Below are 23,993 nucleotides of genomic sequence, written 5' to 3' on the forward strand. Positions count from 1 at the left end.
CTCACGCGTCTGCCTTGCAGCGTAACCTTAACTCCGACAGAACTACTTAACGGATTTAGATCTTTTTTTTTCCATAATTTGCTGGAACATTCCGGTTGATTTTGCAACTTCTCTCATCGTGCTATGCATCATAGTTCGCTTGTGGTACTGATTTATTAGTGCGAATCCAAGAGAGACTCATTGGGGGGCCGGGCCCTCCTCACTCACGCGTCTGCCTTGCAGCGTAACCTTAACTCTGAGAGAACTACTTTACGGATTTAGATCGGGTTTTTTTCTATACTTTGCTGGAACATTCCAGTTGATATTACGATTTCTCTCATCACGCTAAGTATTATAGTTCGCTTGCGGTACCAAATTATTACTGCGAATCCGAGAGAGACTCATTGGGGGGCCGGGCCCTCCTCACTCACGCGTCTGCCTTGCAGCGTAACCTTAACTCCGAGAGAACTACTTTACAGATTTAGATCTTTTTTTTTCTATAATTTGCTGGAACATTCCGGTTGATATTGCGACTTCTCTCATCGTGCTATGTATCATAGTTCGCTTGCGGTACCAATTTATTAGTGCGAATCCGAGAGAGACTCATTGGGGGACCGGGCCCTCCTCACTCACGCATCTGCCTTGCAGCGTAACCTTAACTCTGAGAGAACTACTTTACGGATTTAGATCTTTTTTTTTCTATAATTTGCTGGAACATTCCAGTTGATATTGCGACTTCTCTCATCGTGCTATGTATCATAGTTCGCTTGCAGCACCAATTTATTAGCGCGAATCCGAGAGAGACTCATTGGGGGCCCGGCCCTCCTCACTTATGCGTCTGCCTTGCAGTGTAACCTTAACTCCGAGAGAGCTACTTAACGGATTTAGATCTGGTTTTTTTCTATAATTTGCTGGAACATTCCGGTTGATATTGCGACTTCTCTCATCGCGCTAAGTATTATAGTTCGCTTGCAGGAGCGATATATTCACACTAATCTGAGACAGAGTCTACGGGCCGAGGGGAGGGGGAAACGTGATGTCAGGAGTGGGGAGCTGGGCGGGACCCTCCTCACTGTCCTGTTTCACTAATACGCGGGCAAAGCCGCAGGGGATGACTAGTGTCTTATAAATATAAAAATCATACTGCTGTGCTTTTCTAAAGGTAAGAATAAAAGAAGGGTAAAAAGACCATCTAAATAAATGTGATGATATTTTTATCATAAATTGTGAATTTGGCTCGAATAAAAACCTGCAGCCACAGTGGGCCCCCAGGACCAAATTTAGGAAGCACTGCTCTGTAGTATTGCATGGTAGCATCGTATTCAAAACTCAACTGAGACACCGATCTTGAAATTCCACTCGGACCTCCGGTGGGCCCTCATATTCAGCAAGGGACAGTGACGGATTTGCTGAGCAAGTCACTCCGGCCTGCTCTTCTGCCAATGTCACAAATGTATGTAAACCCCAGCAGTGATTCCAGACATTGATAAAGTCACCTGCCATATACTGTATGTAGTGGTGAGAATAATAAGAAGTCATCAGTCCAACAAAGCAACCTTGTGAAAAGCCCATCTAGCCAATAGCAGAATGATGCCCTCTGTTATTAAAGTACGAGGGACGTTCAAGAAAGTTTCAACACTTATATATAAAAGTTGGGAGGAGTAGTAACTGGGCATTAAAAAGTTGGTACGATGCTGGGAAAAATGCATCACAAACAAAGGTGACTATGTAGAAAAGTGAGGTCATTTGTTTTTGAAATTCTTAGTAAATAGAGTTAAAAGAGTGTGGAAACTTTTTTGAACGCCCCTTGTATGATCAGCCTTTTAGAACTTTATTTGCACCATCCTTCATTCAAACCAAGTCGGTGAAAAATGTCTGCCATGTCACTGCAATTTGAACTGCTAAGTTGCAAAGCTTCTCGGACTCTACATTCCTAAAAATAAAAGGCGCCAGAGTGACTCTTCAGAGTGAAGACCCAGGGGAACCAATTTTTGTTTCCTAAAAGAATCATCGAGTTGAAGGTTTCAGAAAGAACCTTTTTGATGACAACGGATTTGCAAAACAGCAACGAGTTCCTCCTTTTAAAAGGATTCTTGCTGCACACAATTCCACAGGTTAATTAATATTCCAGTATACTAAGGGTTAACAATTTCTGTTTTGTCCACATATTTTCAAAGCCCAGAAAAATCAATTTTAGATGCAAAAAATCCCTTTCCAGTAAGAAATGGTTCTCTGTCGAGCAATGGCTCCTCGAAGAACCACACAACCCAGTAAGTGAAATTGAAGAGTGGCCATTTTGAAAAGTGTGTGTAGAGTGCGGAGCCACACAGCATATGAATGATTCCTGATTTCCATTTCTTCATCCACTTTCAGAACCCAGTTGTTCCATTTTAGTAATGTCAGCTGCTGCAAGCAATCCAGCGTGCAAACTAAAAGCAGATGTTGAATTGAAAAGCCTTCCATTACAAGACACACTTACACAGTGACTGGAAAGCAAAGCACCTGAAGATGAAACACGGTAAGAACACACACGAGCAGGAGTGGAGGACTAATCACTACGGCACAATGGACCCTCTCGCCATCTTCTGAAGCTTTTATATCTTTTTTTTTTTTTTTTGTTAACCAAATGAAGATTATAAATGTCATGATAATGGTCTTCAGTAAAACAACTAACCCTACTAACACTTATCCAGCAGCGTATTTTCACAATCTGTTCAGAATAAAATGCTTATAAATTTATTTTTATAGATCTTTATAAAGTGTGAGTCATAAATCCAAATGAACACAAAGCAAGTGAAGCTTGAATAAATCAAAAGTGACTGATTTTAACAAGCATTGTGCTGTATAAATCAAAGGGGCAGATTTCATTTCTTTATTTATTAAATGGGCTCAAAAATAATAGCTAGTTATAATCAGCCTAAATGATCTGAGATAACAAATTACCATCTGATTCAAGATAACGTTTAACAGATTTTAACTGAGTTTTTGTTTTAAGTAAACTTTGGTTTACTTGAAATTGGTTGACTTCTAAAAAATGTTTAAGAAATAAAATTAAACAAACCAATTGACAAAGTAATAAAAATATAACAAAAAAATAATATAATGACAAATAACTACTTGATAGAACAAGAAGAAAAAACAAAAATAGATAGATAGATAGATAGATATGAAAGGCACTATATAATAGATAGATATGAAAGGCACTATATAATAGATAGATGTGAAATGCACTATATAATAAATAGATAGATAGGTAGATAGATAGATAGATAGATAGATAGATAGATAGATATAAAAGGCACTATATAATAGATAGATAGATAGATAGATGTGAAATGCACTATATAATAAATAGATAGATAGATATGAAAGGCACTATATAATAGATAGATAGATGTGAAATGCACTATATAATAGCTAGATAGATAGATGTGAAATGCACTATATAATAGATAGATAGATAGATAGATAGATAGATAGATAGATAGATGTGAAATGCACTATATAATAAATAGATAGATAGAGAGATAGATAGATATGAAAGGCACTATATAATAGATAGATAGATGTGAAATGCACTATATAATAGCTAGATAGATAGATGTGAAATGCACTATATAATAGATAGATAGATAGATAGATAGATAGATAGATAGATAGATAGATAGATAGATAGATAGATGTGAAATGCACTATATAATAAATATAGATGTGAAATGCACTATATAATAGATAGATAGATAGATAGATAGATAGATAGATAGATAGATAGATAGATAGATAGAAGAGCCTGCGCAAATCAGCTGTTGCTCTCGGTGGCAGTGAAGGTGCGCAGTCATCCCATGACGTCGCTCCACGTGACAAGCTGTATGCAGGACATCCAGTGACGTCAGGAAGCTGGATGGCCCTTTGGTGTCACGGGGTAGTGGCTGAGTCAGTCTAAGTCAGGACCCCACCTTCGACCTTGCCGCCATGAACGGCCACACTTGAAGCGCATGACCCCCCAACGGCACCGCTCAGGGGATTATTGGTCGCTCAAACTACACCGCCCCGTTATGGCGCTGACTCAGTGGGGAGATACAGTACATAAAATTTATTTTACTAAAGTTGGACTTTGAAGCCTATACCTTCTGGTTGCATCAGAAGCAGAGGCTAAATGTAAACTGCATTCCAGTCTACTCAGACTTAAACAAGATAAAAATGAATGCACGAACGAATGACGCTCGCCGTTCTTGGGTCCTTGCTACCATTTATATGATTCTGCCAGGATCGGCTCCTGCGCTCTACAACCCCAAAGTAGAAAAGCTGGCCGAGTGAATGAAGCCTTAAACGCACAAATCTATTATAATATTGGTTTACAGATACCGACACGTGCGCAGCAAAACATCCAATTATAATCAACAAAAATGTTTTATAGACATTTATAAATGTATACATGTACTATAAATTCGTATAATTGTACTTAATTACATTAAGTGAATCCAGACTCGTGAATGTGAACTGATACGTTCACGCAACCGTGGGTTGTATTTGTGTTTTAAGATGTTTTACATGTTATTCACTTGTTACTTCGAAACTTGTGTTTGCATTCTTTTGGATTTATTTATTTTATGAGTGCGCATATTCAGTTTAAGGAAATAAAGAAGGCCCTTTCTTTCTTTCTTTCTTTCTTTCTTTCTTTCTTTCTTTCTTTCTTTCTTTCTTTCTTTCTTTCTTTCTTTCTTTCTTCCAACTTTTAAAGCTTTTTTTTACACTCGTCGATTTCTCCAAAACGTAACTCGTAACATTAGTTTGAATTACCTGTTTTTATGGCATATTTCAGTGATGTCCTGCAGTTTAATAAAATATCTTCAAGTGTTTCCGGATTATCAGAAAGCTCCCAGTTGTTCTCCTGTAGCAGCTCATTTGGATAGCGAAAATCGATAACCTTCGTCGATCTATCAAATGTTTGCACAATGTAAGGAAGCAAAATGTCCACAACCTCTTGAAGGAAGGAGAGCGTCGCTACTTCACCTTCACTTGCAGGTAACAGATCTGTGAGGGAAGAAAATCAGACATCCGAGGGTGAAAAACGCGCACGGCAAAGTGTGACTGACATGTGTGCAGCATACTAACGACATCAATCTGGAAAATTCTGGGAGCAAATTCAATAGGAAGTGTGCGATGACTATAATACATAGCACTTACAATCAATCAATAAATCAATCGATCTGTCTGTCAGTCTGTCTATCTAACCTGTCTGTCTGTCTAAAGGTTTATTGTTTCGTTTTTTCATTTTTTTTCAGATGATCAGTTTAGATATTTTTGATGTTTTAAAGGTATCTAATTTCATATTGTTAATCATAATAATTGTTAGTAACCTGAATTATCTGGAATCTAAACTGTCTATAATATTTTGCTTTTCACGTCTATCTATCAGCATTAAGTAGTCTATCTATCTATCTATCTATCTATCTATCTATCTATCTATCTATCTATCTATCTATCTATCTATCTATCTATCTATCTATCTATCTATTTTGCAATATCAAGAAATAAAACACTAACTAAATGTTGAAATTATACCAAGACTTAATACAATTAAACGTATATGAAGAAAATAAATGTGAAGTAGTAAAATGTTACTAGAAAAGCATGTGGGTGGAAAATTATTATTAACTTGGAAAACAGATGTATGTTACCATTAATGTACTTGCAATATATTTGTAAATAAAGATCGCTTTAAAATCGAAAAACAAAAATCATCTGTAATGGTGCCTTTCACAACAGTATCAGCATTATGAACCTCCTTTCATTTCTATCTATCTATCTATCTATCTATCTATCTATCTATCTATCTATCTATCTATCTATCTATCTATCTATCTATCTATCTATCTATCGCCTTCCTCTGATTTTCTATGTTTATTTTATAAAGTGCCTCTCTATGTTCTGTCTATTTTTCTATCTGGTGTGTGTGTGTGTGTGTGTGTGTGCGTTAACTCCACTAATTGCTCGTGCAGCGCAGCTCATCTCAGCACGTCAGGCGGGTGTGCTGTGGTTATGATTGACGAAAATGAGCCCCATTAGCAGCCCCCCCCCCCCTCCCGCCCCCCACTAAACTACCCTCCCGTGCTTCCCACCGCCACTTAATCACTTCTTGTACGTCAGTGTACCGAAGGCGAGAGCTTTGATTCGCAGCAGGATGTGTGAATTCTTTTCGTTTTTAAACTTATTTTAAAGGTTAAATTAAAAAAATCTATATATTTTGTAAAAAAAACCAAAAAAAAAAAACCAATAAAAATAAAAAATACACATAAAACGATGTAATTCTTTTAGTAAAAATCACATTTAAAGCAAAGCGAATGAAAGATGAACGAATAAGTCTGTCAGGGAATGATAACGCGTCAAATCAAGTCAGCTATGAAAACGAACCCCAAGTTTAGCCGCATCCTGTGCAAACAAACGATTTCAAATACCCGAAAGCAATTTACTCGTTCATTTTAAAACGTCCATATCTAATATTAGCTTTAAATGTTTACATTCTGTCAAGATTTACTACAATAAAATGTTTTTTAATATATAAAATATGTCTGTCTATCTGCACTTTTAAAAATAAAGACACCAAAGCGCTTCTTCAGAGCGATGCCATATAGAGGAATTTTTGTTTGGTTCCCAAAAGAGCCATCAACGTGAAGATTCCAGAAAGAACAATTATTTATTTATATTCGTAACAGGTTCTATAAATAGCCATGAATAGGTACTAACAGAATTATAAAATATCAGTGAGCTCCTGATTTTTAAAAGACCCTTGCTGCATACAAAAACGCAGAACAGGCTCAGTTACGCTTTTCTTAGTCTGTTATTCGACTGTACAATAAAGATGTCTGTTTTGTCCACATATTAGGAGTCTTTTGAAAGCGAAAAAGAACTAACTTCATATGAGAAGCGTCCTTCCCAGAATGACATCGTTAACTTTCAAGCAACGGTTTTACAAGAACCCACAAAACCCAGTAAAGTGCCATTAAAGAATCAGAATTGTTAAGAATCTATCTCTCTATCTAAAAAAGCCCGTAGGTTATACATGTTTTATTTATGTTGTAACCTGGAGTCTATTAATATAACAAAGATGTATAATTGTAAACAAAAAAATAAATTATAGCCTATATATACACATATATATAGTGCCTTTCATATCTATCTATCTATCTATCTATCTATCTATCTATCTATCTATCTATCTATCTATCTATCTATCTATCTATCTATCTATCTTGTAGTTTCTTTCATATATGTCTGTCTATGGATGTCTGTCTGCCTAAAGGTGTAGTGTTTGTATTTTTTGAGATACTCCTGTTGACATACGTTCTAAAAGATTTACAACATAAATATTCAAAGCATGACATCACTAGCACACTACTATTACTACTGCTCTTATTACTATACTATTACTACTACTAAGAATAAAAACAATAATAATAAAAACAATACTACTACTACTACTACTACTACTACTACTACTAATAATAATAATAATAATAATAATAATAATAATAATAATAATAATAAGTTCCTGCCTTGTGCCCTGTGTTGGCTGGGATTGGCTCCAGCAGACCCCCGTGACCCTGTGTTCGGATTCAGCGGGTTGGAAAATGGATGCATGGATGGATAAAGCAATACACTTAACAGAAATGATGATGATGATGATGATGATGATGATGACGATGATTATTATTATTACATAGGTACTAGCTATTAGCTACAGGAATTATAAATCAATAAAAATCTATTGTTTACAAATGTCTGCCTTGTCACGCTTTGCCGTTCTCTGTTGCGCCCTGCTCTTTAATATAACGTTTCTGTGTCTCTGTTCCTTCAGGGTGATTTTAAGAAAGCCTAGTTTGACATAAAAAATAATCTTGGCGATGTAAATGACAATATCCAAAAACAAAATGTTCGAAGCTTATTTTGTAAGAAAACATTGGTGCAAGTGCGTGGCGGTTTTGCGAGGTCCCGCCGCTCGTTACCTGTTGAGTAGAGCACCGAGAAGTCGATGTTGGACTTGTAGCAGCCGCACGGCTTGTTGCACCCGCAGCTCTCTACACCTGCCTCTTGTTGTTTTCTTGCCGGACTGCCCGTTTTTTCGCCTTCGCCGACAGAAAGGAGAGCTACAAATAACAGGAGAAGTCATTTAATACTCGAAAAAAACAACAACAACAAAAAAAATGCATAACATTAATCCAACTAAAAAACTGTTGCCATTTGTTTTAAGGTGTTGTCAATTTCTTTATTCCAAATAGCAGTCGGCTATAATTTGAAAGGCAACATACCACAAAGTTTGGATCCCAGTCCTCCTGTGAATTTCTGAGCAGCCTGACACCATGCTCTTGCTGAAAAATAAAACATTAATTAACGCATTATTTTTTTAAATTATTTTTAATTTCTCAAATACCAGACAGTACCCATGTACGTGTGTACACAGACGAGCACCCCCTCCACACAGCACACACACACACACGTGTTTGCGTACATGTATGTAAAAGAATAAACGACAATGGACTCACACTTCTTTTCCAAAAGATATACATTTTGTCACGTCAATTAATATGAGATTCTTTTTCCATACTGTATATTCTGCATTTAGTAAACTTTATTTTTTTTTTCCTGAATTCCGGCGACACTTACGTGCACTGGGGTTTTGGTTACTATTATCCCCCCCATCTTCGGCTCCAAACGGCCAAAAACCCTGCGATGCCATTGGGACAGCTTATAAGGACAAATACGCAGCTCCCATCGGAATGGCAGACACAGAAATCGCTGTCACAATTGGAGGCGACGTTTCCCAGACGCGTCTTGGTGCTCCTGCCCCGACTTGAGTGCGAGACGAGCTGGAGCTGTCCAGCCGGCGCGGCTGCTGATCTCGTGGCTGACTTCCTTCCTCCTGATTGAAGAAAGCTGTCCTGGCCAGCGGTGCCGAAACGAAACAGTTGGCATTCAGGATCTGATGGATCTCTCTTCCTCAGGCACCACTAAAAGGCTCCCAGCCCTTTTTTGTTTTGTTTTGTTTTGTTCTCCCGTGTCCAGATTGCCACAGGTATGGACGAGGCGAATACTCATCAGCCGTGGAGCATTTCAGCTGCTGTGTGTGTGTGTGTGTGTGTGTGTGTGTGCGAGAGAGAACGAGCTCGACGGAGACGAGAGGGGCTCCGTGCGTCGCTCTGTTTTGGACACCCAGTCGTTAGATTATTCAGAGCACATCGCAAGAGCACCTTGCAAAGGTATCAGGAGGTGTGTGGTAATGTCCACTTTCACAGCGACAGCGCCTTATTTGACAGTTTTCCCATCTAAATTAAAAGTGGAAGGGCTTGTCCAAATATAAAAGAAGATAAATCCGCTGTTGCTTTTTACGACAATTCGAATTCTAAAAAGAGGAGTCCTTTTTGTGCGGAGCGCATGGTTTACTCTGCACATAGAGATGGATGATTTTAATTTTATAGGGCATTTGCTCCAATCCACCGTGAAATTGCCAAAGGAATTAACAATGATGTGATGAAAAAAGAGGGGGTTAAACCAGCATAAAATATTATAATTCGGTTCCACTTGAACGTCTGAAGACAACTTCTCTCGTGAGTCATCGGATACGAAGTCGTGACTGCTAACTCATACTCGTCACATTTAACCGGTACATCATAGACAGCAGTTGATCTTCCTTTATCTACTCGTGCGCAGGTTTTAACGAAAAAGGAAACCGTGTCAAAGCGACTGTCTCGTAGGCTTTTTAAACAAACAGTTTTCGTTTACATCTGTTATGTTCCCCCATTACCGAACGCCTGCCTCTTTCAAGATAAAACAGAGGAATACAAATAGGCTCGGGAACACAGTGACATCATTAGGGACAACGCGAAGCTCCTTTGTGCGAAATCAAACTGAGCGCCCGATCAAGCGTAGCGTTCGAGTCTGCAGTCCATTTATTGTGGAGGCTCGTGACTGGCCCCTCTGGGTACCGCGGCGACCCCCGGCCCTTGCGTCACGCACGGCATGCCAGAAACAGCGGCTGAGCGGAGACGCGAGACGAGCCGGTGGAAGTGGCTATTGGTTTGAATTAGCCTTCATTCGGCCTTATTTCCCTTTCTTTGTAGAAAGATAAAATATTTAGCGTTTGCAATGCTAACTGCTAGTCTTTTTAAATATCGGAACCAGAATAATATTTGTTTTGCCTTAATTTTTTTTATCATATTTCAAAAATAATTCAGTAAACAAAAACGCCATCAAACTTTAAGTACAAATAGAAGATAACAAAATACATTAGATTCCGAAGCGTAGTTGTATTACTTAATATTATAAATATTATCTATCTATCTATCTATCTATCTATCTATCTATCTATCTATCTATCTATCTATCTATCTATCTATCTATCTATCTATCTATCTATCTATCTATCTAAAGGTTTAATGTTGTCTTTCAATTTTCTGTTATAAATTTAATTCGAAAGTGAACTATAACAGTCGATTATATCACATCATTAAAAGGAATCCATCGTTTAATTACGTCTGTCTGCATGTAACATTTGTGTATCAACGAAAAAATATAAAGTGTTTGTAGCATACATCCAGTATTTATATACAGTGACACATAAAAAAATCGAAATAAGACAAGTGAATATGCAAAGCACAAACAACGGTATATTGCCGCGTTTATCTTATCTGTTAAAATAAAGATCGACTTAAAATAAATTGCTGAAAATTATGTAGATTAGAATGAAGCCGGACAAACGCTGCACAATAATGGCTTGTTAGGAGTGCCTTTGGTACAAATCTCGTTTTCTGATAAAAAATATCTATCTATCTATCTATCTATCTATCTATCTATCTATCTATCTATCTATCTATCTATCTATCTATCTATCTATCTATCTATCTATCTATCTATCTATCAAATGAGCGCTCTTAAGGAAATTTGTGATATAAATGACGTTTTATTTTCTATAGAAAATGACTGTGTAATGGTAAAATTCGAATAAAAGCATGTAAGCTGTATGTTTTATGTTTTTATACTGTAGGTTGTTATAGATAGTTATAGCACCTTTCACATCAGTCAAGTAGTGTTATGTAGTGTCTTCCCTATCTATCTATCTATCTATCTATCTATCTATCTATCTATCTATCTATCTATCTATCTATCTATCTATCTATCTATCTATCTATCTATCTATCTATCTATCTATTGTGAGCACTAGCGGACATTGATCACACCAAACCTCAGACGCAACCTCACGGTCATGTAATCGTCTGCTGACCTAACACAAAGTTCAATCTTGTAAATATGCAGTAAATGTATGGTATATGTTGAATCAAGGTAAAAATAAAACATTTATTCAGACAATATATCTTGCATAAAGGCTTCAAAAGTGTCATAAAGTATCCACAATTCTTCTTCTCGCTTTCTCTGTCTCTTGTCCTCCACCAGAAACCAACTCGCCTAATTGAAGTCGTGGCTCCTCATATCTTGAATCTAAGAATACTGCTGGTGCCAGGGCATAACCTGACGGAAGCACTTCCAGGTCATTTAAAAGTCCCAAAAGTAGGGTGCATAGCTCCCTGCACTACCCTCTGGCAGCATCCCCACACTCCAGCAGGGCTGCCTCATTGCACTACATTTCCCAGCATTCCTTGTGGGTACCTGAATGGGTACCGAAGCTCAAGAATACTGCCATCTACCGGGTCAGGGGACCATACAGCTTTGAAATGGAGCTTCTTCGGCACTCTCTGTTATATTGGCCTCCCAGCCAGTTAAGGGAATTGACCAATCCCTACTGGGACGCCAGCCCATACGTGCTATCCTTTACACTATCTGTTATATAGTGCCTTTCATATCTATCTATCTATCTATCTATCTATCTATCTATCTATCTATCTATCTATCTATCTATCTATCTATCTATCTATCTATCTATCTATCTATCTAGACAAAAAAATATGGGAGTTGTTTTGTTTTTATTTAGCATAAATATCTGCCAATGGGGTAAACAAAATTTACTTGAGAAGAATAATAAAATACTTTTTTTGATTAGTCAATAATTCTTAAAATAAGGAAAACAAGATTTATTGTCATGATATAAATACTTTAGAAATACTTTCTTAGATTTCATTATATAGTGCATTTCTATCTATCTATCTATCTATCTATCTATCTATCTATCTATCTATCTATCTATCTATCTATCTATCTATCTATCTATCTATCTATCTATCTATCTATCTATCTTTATATAGTGCCTTTTCTTATTCTATCTATCTATCTATCTATCTATCTATCTATCTATCTATCTATCTATCTATCTATCTATCTATCTATCTATCTATCTATCTATCTATCTTATAGTGCCTTTTCTTATTCTATCTATCTATCTATCTATCTATCTATCTATCTATCTATCTATCTATCTATCTATCTATTATATAGTGCCTTTCATTATCTATCTATCTTTCTATTATATAGTACCTTTCATCTATCTATCTATCTATCTATCTATCTATCTATCTATCTATCTATCTATCTATCTATCTATCTATCTATCTATCTATCTATCTATGTCTGTCTGTTTAATGTTTTTTTTTTTTTAATTTTATTGATTTTATTGTAATCATTCCATACAAATAGATCAATTTTTACAAAAAATAGGATTGAAAACAAATCAACCCCCACCCCTACAAATGTAATGTTTATCTTTCCGTGTCTTTTTATTTTGAGATATTCAATATAAGACCCTCTTTCGCTCTATGTAAAACTTTCGGGTCACCTATTATTAAAGACATTTGTTCCTATAGTGTGACTTCCTTATGCAGCTTCCTAACTTCCAATGTATTCGCTTTGGATCATTTGAAGAGCTCATTCAGATTTTCCTCTCCCATTTCTCGTATGGTTTCCTCCTGCTGTTTTTGAGTTGCCGTCTTCTCCTGACTCTATAAGCTCAATCCCAGCCCGGGTCGGCCACTGTTGTATTCTTGGCCACCCAGTGATGTGCATTTTGGTTGCCCGGCGACTCTGAATGGGCTCAGCTGGGATATTCCTTTAATAGACTGCTGACCTGCCACACAGCTCAATCGTATTTTAACCTAAAAACACTTTAATAATATTCATTAATGTGTGGTATATTTTGAAGCCTAATGCAGCTCTGTTACGTTTGCCTTGGCGCACTGACTCCAGCTGTGCTCTTAATTGTGCCAGGATAAGCTTATGAACTTGAACGGTGGACTGCACTAAATGAAGAAGGTTTAAAAAATGGAAGGATGGATGGGTGGGCTTGAGATTCTTCAGTGGTAACTCTGTAAAAGGCTCTTCGTTTTCTCTCGATTCGTTCACGTAGTGCCGCTCATTTATTTCGACAGGATTGTTTCTTTAATTAAAATTCTTTCCTTCAACAATCCGTCTTTGGATTAAACCGTCCGTCACCTTTTTAAATGTGACAATATTTGCATTCTTCTCTTGACCTTTAATGAAAAATCACATCAGTATTTGAGGTCTCTCTAAATCGTCCCTGAAAGCAGGAGCAGCTCGCCAGTGACGCGAGATTTACAATTTATTTCTAAATAAATGAGAGCGTCTGCTCACTACAGAGAAGAGCAATTTAAAGAAAGAGAGAGTAAAAAGAATCGGCATACAGACGGAGTCTGCCTACTCTTAAAAATCAGGTATATGGGAGCTAAACGTTTAATACTGAATATACAAAGAGGCAAGGAGCCCACTTTATTACACTTCAGTCCATTTCTCTTTTGTGTTGTTCTTCCGCAGATCGTTGCACAGTAAAGAAACTCAAAGAATAATAAAAAATAAAATAAATGGTGTCTCAAATGAAACAATCACGATGGAGATGGAAGAAAGGGCACGGATGGAGGAATAGCTTCAAGAACAAAACTCCGAAATATAAACGGATTAATAAATTTAAAAGGGCTTGAAAGAGAATGAAGAGTGACAGGGATCCCCCGAGGAGCACTGAGCGCTGAGCACTCCTGATGCAGCTGATGTCCTCCATACTGTGTAATCATTTCAATCAGCGAACTCGATTCGCCTCGTAATAAGCATCTATTTATTTACGACAGCCAATGATTATGAATGATGCGCCGCTAGATGCCGTTTACACCTTCAGAATTGCGGTTTCATTGGAATTTTTTCTATTTGTAATAATAATGCAGACAGTCCTTATTTTGGTTTTATTAGACCGGGGGATGTTGGAAGGAAAGCTTTAGGTTTGACTTTTGAGGGTTAGCTCGGCGGTGTAAAGAGCGCTTTTGGCCTCATTTGGCTTAATGTTGTGTGACTTTGGAGTGTATTGATGTCGTGTGAGGGAAAATAATACTCCGCACATAACAAGAAAATCGTCCGTCACCGCTAACGGTGAATCCAAGATGGACATCCTTTATTACATCAAGCCCTGCGACAAGACCGACTAACCGAAGTGTCACATATCACCCAGGGTTCCTCCCCTGGCTGGGGTTCAAATTCCTGTTTAAAGTCTCTTCTGTTTGATTCTTTGATTTATATGGATTATTTACTTCTTTGTTTATTTTTGTTTGTTGTCCTCCATAATGTTCGGGACAAAGACAAATGTACGCCTCTGCTCCAAAGTTTACATTTTTTTTTAAATCAGGCCATTGAGACATCGTGATTAAAGTGCACATTGCAGACTTTCAAAGGTATTTGCATACATTTCGGTCACAGTATTTTGAAATGACGGAACTTTTTCTACATAGGACACCCATAAAGTTTGGGATGCAGCAATGGCAGGACTAGTAAAGCCGCCATATTTAGGACTTTGATGAGCTGGTGGGGAGAAGGGACATCTGGGCATCCTGACTACTGCTGGTCTCGTCACCAGCACAGTCTCGACCCTTTTTGTTTCTCTCATCCTGTCATGGTATGTAAAGTCTAAGACCCCTGAACTAGTTTATCCTCCTAGCGGCATTAATGTCTTTGTGCTTTGGACTGAGTGCTCATTGTGTTGTTAACTCTCCTGCACAAAAAGCTAAAAAGTGATTTGTGAAGAAATATTGCGTGATAGGCACGGTGGCACAGTGGGCAGAGCTGCTGCTTCGCAGTTAGGAGACCCGGGTTCACTTCCCAGGTCCTCTCTGCGTGGAGTTTGCATGTTCCCCGTGTCTGTGTGGGTTTCCTCCCACAGTCCAAAGACATGCAGGTTAGATGCATTGGTGATCCTGAAATTGTCCCTTGTGTGCTTGGTGTGTGGGTGTTTGTGTATGTGCGCACCCAGCAGTGGGCTGGCACCCTGCCCGGGGTTTGTTTCCTGCCTTGTGTCCTATGTTGGCTGGGATTGGCTCCAGCAGACCCCCGTGACCCTGTAGTTAGGATATAGCAGGTTGGATAATGACTGGATGGATGTTGATAGAGAAAAATGATTTTCATTTTTGAATTTGGTGCCCAAAAATATATAAATATCACATAAAATAATCCACATTTTTTCAATGTATATTTAGGTGTTATCTATAATAATAATAATAATTCATTACATTTATATAGCGCTTTTCTCAGTACTCAAAGCGCTATCCACACAGGGAGGAACCGGGAAGCGAACCGACAATCCACAGTCTCCTTACTGCAAAGCATATCGTAAATGGATAAGTATCTGTGTATATATCTGTGTGTCCATCCAGTTGCTATGTCTTTCATTCCAACAAATGGTGCATCATGAATATTTGTCATTCCAATAGTTACATCATAAACACTGAAATTGCTTTTTACAAATCCTATACCAAATGGCATATAACAGAGGCATATACATTACAAAACATCTACGTATGGAAGTGTGTGTGTGTGTGTGTGTGTGTGTGTGTGTGTGTGTGTCTGTCTGTCTGGCCGAGGAGTGCGAGGATACAGCATGTAGCTCAAAGAAAGAGACTCTGTCGCCAAACTGAAATCACCGAGAAAAGAGAAAATCGCTTAGCTGCTAATACACAAGCAAGGTGAGCACATCGGCAAAATGAAACCTCCGAGGAGAGAGAATCTTGCTTAGCCACTGATAGACAATGGAGGCAAGCAGGTCTGCAAAATAAAACCGCAAAGGAAAGAGAACCTCACTTAGCCATTAATGCATAACCGATGCGATTGATAGATTGAAGTGCCAGAATCCATGGTTTCTAGGACCCTGAGCTTTTTATAGCACAGGCTTACAGAACTAGTACATTGCAATTGTCATTCCAACAGATGGCACATCACCAACATTAACACTGCTTTTACAAGTCCCTTACTAAATGGCCTATAACATAAACATATGCATTGCATTTGCCATTCCAACAGATGGCACATCATGAAATATCTTGTAGTAAAATGCATTGCATTTGTCACTCCAATAGATGGTGCATCACAGACATTAACACTGCTTTTACAAATACCATATCAAGTGACATATAAAAGAGACATATTGCATGCATTGCATTTGTTATTCCAAGAGATGGCACATCACCATCATTAACACTGCTTTTACGAATCCCATACCTAATGGCATGTAACAAGGATATATGCATTACATTTGTCACTCCAACAGATGGCACATCACCAACATTAACTCTGCTTTTACCAATCCCATACCTAATGACATATAACAGATACTCTCATGATTAAGTCCCTGCCTTTTCTACACATTTCTACACATAGAGGAAGTACAGTTGAAATCAGAAGTTTCCATATACTTGGGGTGAATTCTTTAGAACTTGCTTTATAAGCCCTCCACAGATCTGACGTATCTTTATAAGACATCTACTTTGTGCAGGGCAAATGTAATTTTTTCCAACAATGTTCACTTTTTATTTACTATGTCACAATTCCTGTGGGTCACAAGTTTACATACACTTTGTTAATATTTGGTATCATTGCCTTTAAATTGTTTCACTTGAATCAAAAGTTTTGGGTTGTCTTCCAATAAGTTGGTGGAATTTTGGCCCATTCCTCCAGACAGAACTGGTGTAACTGGAACATGTTTGCAGGCCTCCTTGCTCTCACATGCTTTTTCAGTTCAATCAGCTTGAGGTCAGGGATTTGTGATGGCCCATTCCAATAACGTGACCTTGTTGTCCTTAAGCCATTTTGCCACAACTTTGGAGGTCTGCTTGGGGTCCTTGTCCATTTGGAAGTCCCATTTGTGACTGAGCTTCAACTTCCTTGAGATGTTGTTATCTATCTATCTATCTATCTATCTATCTATCTATCTATCTATCTATCTATCTATCTATCTATCTATCTATCTATCTATCTATCTATCTATCTATCTATCTATCTATCTATCTATCTATCTATCTATCTATCTATCTATCGTCACAGTTGGCTCGGGGGGAGACCCGGCCGGGACGCCCAGGAGGACCGGAAGAGGGTTTACGCCTGCCTCAGACCATGTGGGGGTGACCACTCTGGTTGAAATGGGGACCACAGGTACAGAGCTTTGAAGCTCAACCCTGTAGGGGCCTGTGGTCACCACCAGGGGGCGCTGGACCTCAGCACTTCCGTCACACCCGGAAGTGCTGGGGGGAAGAGGAGCAGGGACACCCAGAGTCCTTCCGGGGATGCAGCCGGCACTTCCGCCACACTGGGGCGTGTCGGTAGAAGATTGCCGGGAATCACATGGAGCACATCCGGGTGATTATAAAAGGGACCACCTTCCTTCATTCAGGGCTTGAGTTGGGTGGAAGAAGGACGAAGCTGGAAGGCAAGGGTGTGAGGCCTGGACTTTTGGGGAGTTTGGGGTTGTGTAGCATTTAACTTGTAAATAGTCTGTAAATAAACATGAGGTGGTGATTTACAACATGTCCGCCTGTCTGTGTCCGGGGCTTAGTCCACACTATCTATCTATCATATAGTGCGGTTCATTTCTATCTATCTACAGTGGGTACGGAAAGTATTCAGACCCCCTTCAATTTTTCACTCTTTGTCATATTGCAGCCATTTGCTAAAATCATTTAAATTAATTTTTTCCCTCATTAATGTACACACAGCACCCCATATTGACAGACAAAAAAAAGAATTTTTGAAATTGTTGCAGATTTATTAAAAAAGAAAAACTGAAATATCACATGGTCCTAAGTATTCAGACCCTTTGCTCAGTATTTAGTAGAAGCACCCTTTTGAGCTAATACAGCCACGAGTCTTCTTGGGAAAGATGCAACAAGTTTTTCACACCTGGATTTGGGGATCCTCTGCCATTCCTCCTTGCAGATCCTTTCCAGTTCTGTCAGGTTGGATGGTAAACGTTGGTGGACAGCCATTTTTAGGTCTCTCCAGAGATGCTCAATTGGGTTTAAGTCAGGGCTCTGGCTGGGCCATTCAAGAACAGTCACAGAGTTATCTATCTATTATATAGTGCCTTTCATTATCTATCTATCTTTCTATTATATAGTACCTTTCATTATCTATCTATCTATCTATCTATCTATCTATCTATCTATCTATCTATCTATCTATCTATCTATCTATCTATCTATCTATCTATCTATCTATCTATCTATCTATCTATCTATCTATCCATCCAAACCCAGGACTCTGGACCCATGAAGAAGTGTTAGTTGCTCTGCCAAGATGTCATCATCTGCAATTACAGCCTCAGTAAACGGCCCGAGATCAAACCATGCCTAATAATGGGACGCTGATTTGATTTCACTTTGATGCTTCCATTTGTATTTTATCCTCCATTTTTGAATTTGTTTTTTTCATGTGGAAGGCCACAGCTACTTTTTCCAGGTCCTCAGAATACAAAATCCTCTGATGGACACAAAGCCTGACAGACAGTGACCATTGTGACCAGCCTCTCAGGGCTTATGTGATTTTTTTCCCTCCCTGTAACTGCAGCTTTAAATTTATTTTGAGCTGCTATTTTGTCTGCAGCCTGACATTGCTGTGCAGAACACAAATGAAAGCCGGCACAGCTGCGAGTGATTCATCTGATCGGTCATGATAATTCTCGATGAGAGTAAAACATGCCAAAAAACAAAATTTCCCAGGAGGTGGATTTCAAGAAGAACCTGCACGAGCGACGGCTCTGTGATGACCAAAAGCCCACTGATGCTTGTGCTTCATGAGATGTTTGCAGATTAGGACTTGCCCATTTGATTCTTGATAGCAGATATTATTAATTTTTTTTTTGTGGTTCCAACAGCAGTGTAAATAAAAGGAGGACATCAAAGAAATGGGGACCCTAGGAAAGAACGAAAATAAGATTTACAGATTTGTAATCTAGTGACCCCCAGAGCACACTGACGTGTTTCAATCTAGGGTCTTTGAGCACTTGACTTTTGGACAGACTCTCTAGACAGGATTTTCCCCCGGTGTTGTGCCTGTCAGAGTCGGAGAGTCTGGAGCGACACCAATCCATGAAACGTGGCAGGGGCAGCACTCAGGGTGTTTACGATTCACAGTTTTCAGGCACAAAATTTAACTCTGAATTATTCTGGTTTATTTATTTTTTTCTGTAGCTCAATTTTCTCGCTATATTTTTGCCTATTTGCTTGCTTATCTGCTATTCACTTCCATTTTATTACTATTTCAATGGCCGTAACAGTACTGGTTACCCTTACTATTCCTGTTGCTGTTTTTTGTCATTACAAACAGCAAACACTCTATAAGATGGCGGCGTGATATTACTGACATCCAGGTTTATGGATAGAAAGAGCAAAAAAAACGCTAAAATTTTGGTTTCTGATTTATTTAGAGAATGTTTATTAGAATACTAGGCTCACCCGCCTTTTAAGGCGACCGACTTTTATCCTCAATTTGTGTGAGCTCCATGTGTACATCAGGCATGTAAGTGTAGGGAATGAGAACATCAAAGTGCCCATTCATAACATCTCCCGAAAACCTAAGTTTGTTATCCCCTCGAGTGCCTGTCCAAAGTTGTACAATGTCAGCCCGAATCTGTACCGCTAAAGACGTAGTTTCATGCAAAAAATAAGCTATAGATGAGAATAAGCAAGTACCATCTCCCCTGATATCTACTACGCGGTGAGGCATTTGTACTCCATCAACATTAATTATTTCCAGAGACGTAATTTTGTCTATTTTTCCAGCGCATCGCGCACAAAAGTAAGGGAACGATGGGAGCACCAGAACTCTGCTCACATCGCGTCGCTTCGTGCCGCAAGTAGTAATTCTGTGATAAGCGGAATACTGCTACGCTTTGCACTCACGGGACAGAAGGACAATCCCGACCACTTTTATATAGTAGATATATCGCACAGTCTGGAGTAGAAAATCATCTTTAACCTGGAAAAACGAAACTACAAATCCCATCGTGCATTGCAAAATGGATGGGGCGTGCGTGAAACTCTGCGCCTGCGTAGCACTCACAGGACGGTAGAACAATCCCGACCGCTTTTATATAGTAGGATTAGAACATTAGAGCAATCAGAATGAGAACAGGCCATTCAGCCCAACAAAGTTCTCTGTTTCTATCCACTTAATTCTCCTAAAATCACATCAAGGTGATATGGTAATGTTCCTTACTGGCATTACCTAGGCTTAAATAAAATTTGTCAAATGTCCTCTGCAGTGTTGAGAGGCATTTGTTTGTAATAAAAAGTTAAAGTTTAGAGAAAGGAAACTTGCCTTTTTTCCTTCTGTATAGAATGCAGATGGACGTCTTCTCTGACCTTATTAGCGCCTTTTGGAGAGTGTCGCGGTAGGTTTCGTGTAACATGGAGAGACAGCCTTGCCATTAACCGGCCGGGATGGCATTAACGGTTTTCCACTCTCGCGTGTGCCTCCTGCGACCACATAACTCTAAAAGTGTAAAAGAAAGGGTGAAACGTCATAATATTAGTTTACCGCAGTTTAGAAGAGGGATCCCAAGTGTGTAGTTGTCTGGGCAGGAGCTCAGGGGAAGGACGTAAAAAGTTAAAAGTGCTTACTGTAACTTAAGGCAGAAGCGCAGTTGCGTCTCACAAGCCGGCACAACTATGTGCGCGCGCGCCGGCTGCTAGATTTAATATAGCATTTTTGCAGGGCAAGAGACGCCACTTCTCGCTGACGAGTTCTCGTCATCGCGCGGTTGTAGAGGGATGACAATGGACAGTTTAATTGGTCGGTACAAGGGCACCGATTATAAAAGGAACGCATTGCCCCAGAGCATGGTGCTTTTCTGATTAGACCCTCTAGGAGAAAGGTACTCAGTAGAACGACTTAGATTTACCAAACATTACGGCTTGTGCATTGTTTAAAATATCTCTGGAATACTTTTCGGTGGAGTTATTTATTTGAGTTATGGGTTTTGGTGCACTGTTTATTTTTTGTATATAGTCACTATTTTTGAACATCATTTATTTACTGTTTTTGTGTGTCTTTTGCGGTGTTGAACTGTGTTTTAATATATAAATTCCGCAGAACATTATTTTTGTTAAGTGCACCTGAAAATAAAACTTCACTTTATTTTTAAAAACCCAACCCTTTTTGTGTCCGTGTCTCCCTGTCATCCATTATCATCCTGGTCACGCTCGGTCCCATTTACTAGACATCCAGAGTGTAGACTGGTGTTTTGATTCCCACTACACGGGGTGTCACATTTTGGTGGCAGTGGTGGGATCCGATCAGGTGTGGTAAAAGCGAGACAGTATTTTTGATTTTGGAGTACGGACGAAGACAGTTTTGGCAGAATGGCTCCCAAGAAGCTTCAAGGAGTTGGCACTCCTGACCGCAATACAGGAGTAGTCTCCGGAGCACCCCAGGCAGGGGAAGAAGTTCAAGCCACTGGGGATATCCGTGCAGAGGAGGCGCTTTTGCGACAATTCATCGCTGTGCAGGAAGACAAAGACCAATGACTGGTGTTTTGATTCCCACTACACGGGGTGTCACAGGTGAGTTTGAAGGTCCCTAAAAGTCCTCCTGTCTACCACACTACTTGGTCGCTTATTCCATGAGTCTGTGGTTCTCTGTGTAAAGAAAAACGTCCTAATTCCTAGTGTGAAATGCACCATGTGAGAGAATAAAGGGGAATGATTAAGGGATAATGTAGTTTTTGTGCATTAATTGTTTGCAGTGTGAAAAGAAAAAAAAGAAATGTATTGTCTTAGAAATAGCTTGAAGAGACGGCTGCAATGGTTGGGTAAAGAGACCGAATGTTCTAGGCGGTGGTTTAAGGAATTGGCTGATGTCATGTACCCAGTAAGACTTGACAGTTGTCACATACACAGAGATTTCATAAAAGGGGTAAGAGATGAATCTAAGAAATATTGAGAAGGATAAGAATGTAATAGAATGAGACTTTTATTTGGGTATGTAAGCTAATGAACCAATCAGAGTGAATGTAAGTATTGATTCAGCTCTGTTATTTCAATTCAGTTGTCTATTATCACACACGTGCGCGTAGGAGGAAGCTGAATGGACCAAATGAAGGTAATTCCACACCAGGTCAGAGGGTGGCGGGATGCACTAAGCCTTCTTCTGTTATTTCTGAAGACCAAATATTGGAAATTCTGCCTGATTCAACCCTAACGACACCACTTCCGGTTCCGGCCCTAAGAACAACACTTCCTGTTCCGGTCCCAAGGACGACGCCACTTCAGGTTACAGGCCCAAGGATGATGTCACTTCTGGTCCCGGACCTCGATGACATCACTTCCGAGTTCCTTGCTTTAAAAGACCAGTCAACTTCCACATACCTTAGTTCACTCTTAGACTCCAAACTATGCACACCAGTGCAACCTGGGATAACATACGGGTTGGCTGCCCCAAACCTTTTTGTGTGTGTCGAGGCTGGTTTTATCACATTATAAATAGAAATATGGGTCTCTGTCCCTGCTCAGTGACCATCCCTTGATACCAATGCTCAGGGTACAGTCCCCCCCCCATGTGCTTCCTCTTTATGAATAGAAGGTAAAGACATATGAACAAACTTTGTCATGTCTGAATTCTGAATCAAAGACGTCCTGGGTAAGATTAATTTCTTCTACACCCCTTAACAAGTTTCCTAGCTGTGTCCCTGTGTTCTTGATGAACTCATTTTAAAATCACTGTCTTAATCCAACAGATTAAATCCCTTCATAATTTAAAACACTTCACCAGGTCTCCTCTTAATCTTCTTTTGCTTACACTGTAAAGGCTCAGCTCTTTTAATCTTTCCTCATAACTCATCCCCTGTAGCCCTGGGAATCAGCCAAGTTGTTCTTCTCTGGACCTTCTCTAGTGCTGTTATGTCCTTTTTGTAGCCTGGAGACCAAAACTGCAGACAGAACTCCAAATGAGGCCTCACCAGTGTGTTATAAAGCTTCAGCAGAACCTCCTTGGACTTCAGGACGCTATATAAGCTAACATCCTGTTAGCCTTCTTAATTGCTTCTGAATTCTGTATGGCTGTTGATAGTGCTGAGTCCACTACGACTCCTAAGTCCTTCTTATAAAGGGTATTTTTGATTTTCAGACATCCCGTTGTGTATTCAAACCTCACATTTTAACGTACTACCTGTAACACTTTACATTTACTGACATTCAATGGTTAACAGGTTCAACTCCTTCAATCTTTCCTCATATCTCTGAGGAAATCTTTAGCCCTGGACTCAGCCTAGTTGCATTTCTCTGGACCTTCTCTAGTGCTGTTATGTCCTTTTTGTAGCCTGGAGACCAAAACTGCACACAGGACTCCAGATGAGGCCTCACCAGTGTGTTATAAAGCTTCAGCAGAACCTCTTTGGACTTTAGTGCGTTATATAACTTGATATCCTGTTAGCCTTCTTAATGGCTTCTGAACAGAGTCTGTCAGTTGATAGCGTCGAGTCCACTACGACTCCAAAATCCTTTTCATAAGGCGTACTTTAAGATTTTAAGACCTCTCATTGTGTCTTCAAACCTCACATTTTGACTTCCTACATGTAATACTTTACATTTACTGACATTCAATGGTTAGCAGGTTCAACTCCATTAGTCTTTCCTCATAACTCATCCCCTGTAACCCTGGAGTCAGCCTAGTCGCTCTTCACTGGATTTTCTCTAGTGCTGTTATGTCCTTTTTGTAGCCTGGAGACCAAAACTGCACACAGGACTCCAGAA

General features: G+C 39.2%; 1 protein-coding gene across 1 annotated transcript in view; it reads right to left on the bottom strand.

Moving 5' to 3' along the window:
* Positions 1 to 9,910, bottom strand: part of gad2 (glutamate decarboxylase 2) — a 126,534-nt gene extending 116,624 nt beyond the window's left edge. Inside the window, exons 1-4 of the mRNA XM_028804364.2 lie at positions 8,644 to 9,910; positions 8,289 to 8,348; positions 7,986 to 8,126; positions 4,780 to 5,013 (exon numbers count right to left, since the gene is read on the bottom strand). Of these exons, the coding sequence (XP_028660197.1) occupies positions 4,780 to 5,013; positions 7,986 to 8,126; positions 8,289 to 8,348; positions 8,644 to 8,716 (508 nt within the window). The 5' untranslated portion in view covers positions 8,717 to 9,910. The remainder of the gene's footprint in view (positions 1 to 4,779; positions 5,014 to 7,985; positions 8,127 to 8,288; positions 8,349 to 8,643) is intronic.
* Positions 9,911 to 23,993: the final 14,083 nt, after the last annotated feature.

Source organism: Erpetoichthys calabaricus, chromosome 6 (assembly GCF_900747795.2).
Source record: "Erpetoichthys calabaricus chromosome 6, fErpCal1.3, whole genome shotgun sequence".
In the NCBI taxonomy this organism is placed as follows: domain Eukaryota; kingdom Metazoa; phylum Chordata; class Cladistia; order Polypteriformes; family Polypteridae; genus Erpetoichthys; species Erpetoichthys calabaricus.